Source organism: Penaeus japonicus, unplaced genomic scaffold, assembly GCF_977035675.1.
Source record: "Penaeus japonicus unplaced genomic scaffold, GWHDUDI00000001_assembly GWHDUDI00000020, whole genome shotgun sequence".
In the NCBI taxonomy this organism is placed as follows: domain Eukaryota; kingdom Metazoa; phylum Arthropoda; class Malacostraca; order Decapoda; family Penaeidae; genus Penaeus; species Penaeus japonicus.
In genome coordinates, this window is record NW_028234422.1 from 30,589,284 (window position 1) to 30,596,783 (window position 7,500).

The window sequence follows — 7,500 nt, forward strand, 5'->3', positions numbered from 1 at the left end:
GTAATTCAAGATGTAAACAGTCAGTCTGTAGTACATGATATAATGATGATGATGATGATTATGATGATGATGATGAGGATAATGATGATGTTGATAGTGAAAGTAGTAGTAAAGATGATGGCGATAGCTAATGATAATAATGATAATGATGATAATACGTGTATAATAATAAAACTGATAATGATTATGATAACAAAACTGATAATGATTATGATAATAATGATAATAATTATAATGATAATGATAAAAATAATAATAATGATGATTATGCTAATTGTAATAATGATGATGAATAATTGCAATAATGATAACAATGCTAATGCTAATAATGAATAAAATTATAATAACAGCCATAATAATAACAACAATATGGTAAAAAAACATACAAAAAACAAAACCCCAATCCAATCTTACGAACAAACACAAACACAAACACACAAGAACAAAACATTATAAAAAATATATATACATTTTCCATACTGAGACGCCGATCGCATCCCCGTCTCTACTAATTCCCATGATCTGATTCCGCGGCCATGTTCCTTTGTCGAGAACCCGGATGGAAAATGCAAAATCTACTCGGCGGCTTCATGAATACTGATAGATAACCGTCATTGCAAATTCCTAAGCTTGCGTGCGGTGCTAGTCAACTCATCACGCGGGCGGGATTGTGTGCTTGTGTGCTTGTGTGCCTGCGTGTGGTGGTGTAGTCTGTGGGCGGTGGTGTTTGCTTGTTTGTGGGTGTGTGTGCTTGTGTGGCTGTTTGGGTGTATGTGTGTGTGTGTGTTCTTTCTGTGGATGGGTGGGTGTGCTTGTCTGGCTGTGGGTGTGTGCCTGTGCTTGTCTGTGTTTGAAAGCGTGTTTTGTGTGTGTCTGTGGATGGGTGTGTGTGTGCTTGTGTGTCTGTGGGTGTGTGCGTGTGAGTGTGTTCTTTCTGTGGATGGGTGGGTGTGCTTGTCTGTGTTTGAAAGCGTGTTTTGTGTGTGTCTGTGGATGAGTGTTTGTGCATGTCTGGAAGTGTGTGATTGTCTGCCTGAGGACGGTGGCGCGTGCTTGTCATTCTGTGGGTGGTCATGTTTGCTTGTTTGTCTGCGGGTGGAAATGTGTGCTTGTCTGTCTTCGTATGTTGGTGTTAGCTTGTCTGTATGCGGTATATATATATATATATATATATATATATATATATATATATATATATATATACACACACATATATATATTATAAATATTTATATATATATATTATAATATATATATAATATATATTATATATATATTATATATATATATATATATATATTATATATATATATACAACACAAACACACATATATATATATATATATATATATATATATATATATATAATCTATATATATATATATATATGAAAGATGAAAAATATATATGAGAGATGAAAGAAACCCAAAAGCCAACAGAGATAAAAATACAAAGAGATAAACATGGAAAAAAGACAGAGAGAAAGAAAGGAAAGGAAAGGAACAAGTGTTAAGAAATACTTAGTAGACTTAAGGGTCCCATTACCACAAATGCATAGGGTAGTTTGCTGTTTTAACCTGAAGCGCGTTTAGTTTTTTGTTAACTATAAACACACGGTAATGTTAAGGGTCTGGAAGTAGGAGCGAGGAAAGTGGACGATAATTGGAATGGAAAGGAGAAGGGAATAGGAGGTAGGCGATAGGAAAATCAGAAATAGAGGGAAATAAGGAAAATAAAGGAGGGAGGGAGGAAAGGGGTAAATCACGTAAAGAAAAAATAATATAAAGTACTGATAGAAGAGCGCGGAAAAGCAAAATAAATGAACAAATGAATAAATAGACATATAACAACAAAACAAATAAACAAATTAATCAAAACACAATATCAAGAACAATATCTAAGATTAGATTTCATAACGAAAAAGAAAAAGAAAAAAAAGAAAGAAAAAAAGAAAAAAAAACAAAAAAAAAACATTTAGGCACGTCATCCGCGTTCTGGTCAAAGGAGATCATGCGAATAACGAAACCGCGCGAATGGGTAAGCCACCAGACCGTACTCGGCTCTGTGTTCGCGTATCGTTTATTTTCCCGCTGCTTAATTATTGCGTAAGTGAATTAGGTGGGTAGGGGGTGGGTGGGGGAGGGATTGTAGTGGGGTGGGAGTGGGGCGGGAGTGGGGCGGGGTTGCAGTGGGTGGGAGTGGGATGGCAAAGGGGTTGTAGAGGGGTTGCAGGGTGGTGGGAATAGAAATGGAGTTCCAGGAATTTTATTTTGTTTCTCGGTATCTTTTTTTTTATATATTACCGTTAAGCTCTATTGAATACTTTGTTAACTACTTTCATATGATCGTATAAGTCACTTATGTTTATGATTCCCATTATTTATAAGATGTAAATGTTAAAAAAAAGGTAAAATGTAAACTACTCTTTATATCTGTCTCTGTTATATGTGTATGTATTTAATGTTGTGTGTATTTACGTGACTACACATATCTATATACACACAATATGTCCATACATATCACAAGGACAAAAAAGATACTCTATCTATCTATGTGTCTATCTATCTTATTACCAAGAGATAAGGAATATTAACCTACATTTCTCTCATCCACAGTTGGGTGTTGCCATGGAATAGAAGACATCATGGGAGAAGACACAAGATATTGCGGAAACTGGTGAGTAACTGATGCTGACTTGAGAAAGATTAAGTAAGAAGGAGAAATTGATAAAAAAATATATACTAGTGATTGCCGTAAACCATTTTAATTACACTATATACATCGGTTATAGGAGAACGCATGCATTTAACACAGTGAAAATGTGCTGACTTGAAAAAGAGTAAGTAAGAAGGAGAAATTGATAAAGAATATAAACTTGTGATTGCCGTAAACCATTTTAATTACGCTATGTATATCGGGTATAGGAGAACGCATGCATTTAACAGCGTGAAAATGTTCCACTGTAAAGGGAAGTTGTTTCTATACAATTCAGATGGCATCGCGTTTTGTTTTAACAATTTTCACGAGTCCATAGAGAAGGAGCGGTGCAAGGGAATTACAGTTATGTGCAATGGATATGGCTTGGCATGGCGGAGGAGGTGCTTGAGATGTGCAAATGGTAGGGAGAAGCATACACACATATGCAACCCACGCACACTCACACACACACACACACACACACACATATATACATATATATACATACATATATATATATATAATATATATATATATATATATATATATATAAATATTTATAAAAAAATATATGAATAGATAGATAAATATATAGATGAATAAAGAAATGAATATATATATGTATATATATATATATATATATGTATATATATATACATACATATATATATACATACATACACATATATATATATGATGAGAGAGATTGTGTGATAGACAGAAAAAAAAATATACTTAAATAAACATATCCATACATACATATATATATATATATATATATATATATATATATATATATATATATTATATATATATCTATATATATACATATATATATATATATATATATATATATATATATATATATATATATATATTATATAGGGAGAGAGAGAGAGAGAGAGAGAGAAGAGAGAGAGAGAGAGAGAGAGAGAGAGAGAGAGAGAGAGAGAGAGAGAGAGAGAGAGAGAGAAAGAGAGGGTGACGAGAAAGAGACAGAGAGAGAGAGAAAGAAAAAGAGAGAAAAGAAGAGATATAAAGCTTAACACAAGGAAGTCAGCCTATTTGGAGAAACACCCCTCCCTCCGTCGAAAGAAACATGAAGGTAATTAGCGAGTGATAATGAGGATAATCCAGCGGATGCTCGGATGAGGTGGGAGGGGGGTGGGGGGGAGAGAAAGTTATGTCAAGTAATTAAGGATAATGACATGATTCTTAGGGCCACATTAGCCAATTATAACAGGCTAAGGAGCGACCCAAGGAAAATTCTACTGGCTTTACGAGTGGCTAAAGTGTTCAGAGGAGCAGAGGTTAGTAAAAGGGGGCTCGATTGGTTTTATTTAAGAGAAGGGGGTGGGGGGGGGGGAGGAGAAACATATAAGAAAAAAAAAAAACGATCAGATTGGTTATCATCTTAAATATTGATATATTTGTATGTACACACACACACACGCACGCACATACACTTACACAGAAACACACACACACACACACACACACGCACGCACATACACTTACACAGAAACACACACACACTTGGAAACACAGGAACACACACACACAGAAACACAGAAACATACACACAAACACACATAGACACACACACTCGAAAACACAGAAACACACACACACGCACACACACACACACACACCCACCCACAGGCACACACACACACACGCACGCGCGATTCGAATGAAATCATTGTCATCCCCTTCAGTCCCCCCCACCCCCCACCCCCAATCCCCGTAAGATAATACCAGATATGTGCTTTATATCATAAGATCATAAATCATTTACAAAATAACTTTGGCTACGACCTTAATCATCAGTATGTAAGATTCGTAATTAATGATAAGTGTCAGTGATTAGGTCATGGCCTAATCACTGTTCTCTTCGGAAAGAATGGAATTATAGATGTGATTATGATCATTAATAATCTATTGTTGAAGTTGATGATAATAAGGACGATGGGACGATGGTAGGACCAGTGCTGTATATAAATACTATTACCACTGCAACTATTCGTTACTATCATTATTATCCTCCTTGATATTGTTGTTATTATCCTCACTATCATTATCATCATCATGATCATAAAAGGATTATCAAGAGGTGACCTTCCCTTGCAAGCACGTACGGGTAGGGGTTTGGGGGAGGGGAGGGGAGGGGAGGGGGAGTGAGAGAGAGTGAGAGGGAGGGAGGGAGGGAGAGGGAGGGAGAGAGAGAGGGTGAGGGAGAAGGAGAGAGAAATAGGAAGAGAGATGGAGAAAGAGAGGGTGGGGGGGAGGGGATAGAGATCGAGAGAGAGAGGGGAGAGGTAGAGAGAGGGAGAGGTAAGGAGTGGGAGAGAAAAGGTAGAAGGGAAAGAGAAGATGAGAGAGCAGAGGGAGAAGAGAAAAAGGGAGAAGGCAAAGAAAGATGAGATAAAGAAGTAGAAGAAGAAGAAGAAAGAGGAGATGGAGAGAAAGGGTGTTCCCCCCTACCCCCCACCCCCAACCGCTCTCTCGTGGCACGGCGTCCCCCTTCCCCCCTCCCTCCCAAACAGACGTAAACAAAGCTGACGAGTGCCAAGCCGGAAGAGACCGCGAACCGTGATTTGTTCTCTACGCTGATTTTTTTTTCATTTCTTTTTATATACTTTTTTTTTAACCCTTTAGAGTCGTTCTTCTGATAGGTCTGTCACGACCTACTTCCCCCATTCGGACGACATTTCCTCTTACCTTTTCGGTCAGCGTGGGTCGTGGTCGTGACGAACCGCCATCTTTGCTCGATTAGTTTCGCCGCCGCAATTTTCCCGCCGAGGGATTAATAGCCTTTTGTCATACTTTTATTTATCTCTTTCTTGTCTTTCATTCTATTTACATTTCTACGTCTTTCTTCCTTTCTTACGTGAATCTAGGGGGATAGTCAACTAAGTTCTAAATACGGAACATATAAAGGAAAGAATAATGCAAGAGATAAGAAAGATAAGATAAATATCCTCCATAAAGAGGAGGAAGAAAAACGAAAGGAGGAAACGGAGAATAAAGAGAACGAAATGAAAGAAAATGATATTAGATCATTAAGAGAATATAGAGTAAAAATATAGTTACAGAGCACGAGGGAAAGGTGAGAATAAAGGAGATAAGAAATAGATTGTGAAAAGGACTGGCGAAGGAGGTGGTGGTGGTGGAAGAAAGGGATGAAATAAAGGAGGAGGAGGAGGAGGAGGAGAGGAGAGGAGAAGAGGGGAGAAGAGGAAGAGGAGAATAGGAGGAGAGGAAGAGGAAGGGGAGGAGGAGGAGAAGAGGAGGAGGAGGAGAATGGTATAGGCTAGGATGATGACGATGATGAGAAGAAGAAGAGAAGATAGAGGAGGGGAAGGAGGAGGAAGTGGAGGAAGAGATGGAGGAAGAAATGCAGGAGGAAGGGGAGGGGAAGGAGGAATGGAAGAGCGGGGGGTGGAGGGTAGCTGGGGAAGAGATCGCTGGCCAAGACCTTCAGCTTACCTCCACCTCTCTTGGGGAAGGGAAGTGGCAGGGAAGGGGCGGGGGGAAGGGAGTGGAAGAGAGGGGGGGTGGGGTGGACAGGGAAGGGAGGGGAAGAGCGGGAGGGGAAGGGAGGATGAGAGGAAGCGGATGAGATGGGAAGGGGGGGAAAGGGTAGTGTAAGGGAGGCATGAGAAGGGAACAGGAGGGAGGAGAGGGCGAGGAGGCAAAGAAAAGGAAAGAAAGCTAGACGAGAGAACATCGAAGAAAGACAAAAAAAAAAAAAGGAAGAAAAAAAACAGAAAAAAAACAACAACAACTGATCTGCCATCACGAAGAAACACGAACACATATGGCCAAAACCCTACAAAAAAAACGAGGACTATATTCCCCAAAAAAAGGAAAAAATAAAAAGTCAAAAGACGGAGCAAGAAAGAGTAAAGAATAAGCAACGCTCTTTGTCTCAACTAGCCCGGTTGACGGCGCGCGGCCCTTGCCAATAATGCCATTAGAAACACGTAAATTAGGTTAGGGAGAGCACAGGAAGTCGTCACAATGTCCTGTGTGTCTCTCTTGTCTTGCTTCATCGCCTTCTGCTTCGAAATCTTCTTCGTTTTTTTCTCTTCTTCTTCGTTCGTTCTTTTTTTCACCTTTTTTTTCATCTTCCGTGTTTATCCGTTTTGGTCTTTTTGTCTTTTCTTACTATTTCTCTCTTTTTTAGTTCTCTCTCTTTTGTCTTTCTTTTTCTTTCCTTCCTTCCGTCTGCATCCTCTGTATCACATTCTTCTCCTCCTTTTTGCCAACTGCGCGGAGAAGTAGAAGAAGAAGAAGAAGAAGAAGAAAAAGAAAAAAAAAAAAAGAAAACCGTGATAGCAGCATTTTTGGTGTTGTGTTTCACGCTGCATTCACACACGGCGCGTCCCCCTCCCCCCCCTTCCCCCTGGCTCCTCGCAAGCTAACCTTGGAGGGACGGGCAGCTAGAGCTCCCAATTGGTAAACCTTTCCCTGACTCTAACATCAATAAATTCTTGTTTGTTTAGAGCGCAGAACTTCGTGTGGCCCGATGGTATTATTACTACTATCTATTTTTGAGACACTGCATTCACGGAAATAAATAGGGAATGGGTTTTGTTTGTGCTTGGGTGTGTGTGTGTTTGTTTTATAATGTGTATGTTTCTGTGTGTGTGTGTTTAAGCGTGTGCGTGTGGGCGCGTGTTTGTTTGTGTGTGTGTGTGTGTGTGTGTGTGTGTGTGTGTGTGTGTGTGTGTGTGTGTATGTATGTGCGTGTGTCTATGTACATATGTGTGCGCGTATTAGTGTGTGTCTGTACCCGTG

At 39.2% G+C, this 7,500-nt stretch overlaps 1 protein-coding gene across 7 annotated transcripts in view; it reads left to right on the plus strand.

Moving 5' to 3' along the window:
• Nucleotides 1–7,500, plus strand: part of LOC122256009 (uncharacterized) — a 76,659-nt gene that overhangs the window by 16,609 nt on the left and 52,550 nt on the right. For all 7 annotated transcript variants that reach the window (XM_086548317.1, XM_086548312.1, XM_086548318.1 and 4 more), the window contains exon 3: nt 2,616–2,676. In XM_086548317.1, coding sequence (XP_086404443.1) covers nt 2,645–2,676 — 32 coding nt within the window. In that variant the 5' untranslated portion in view covers nt 2,616–2,644. The remainder of the gene's footprint in view (nt 1–2,615; nt 2,677–7,500) is intronic.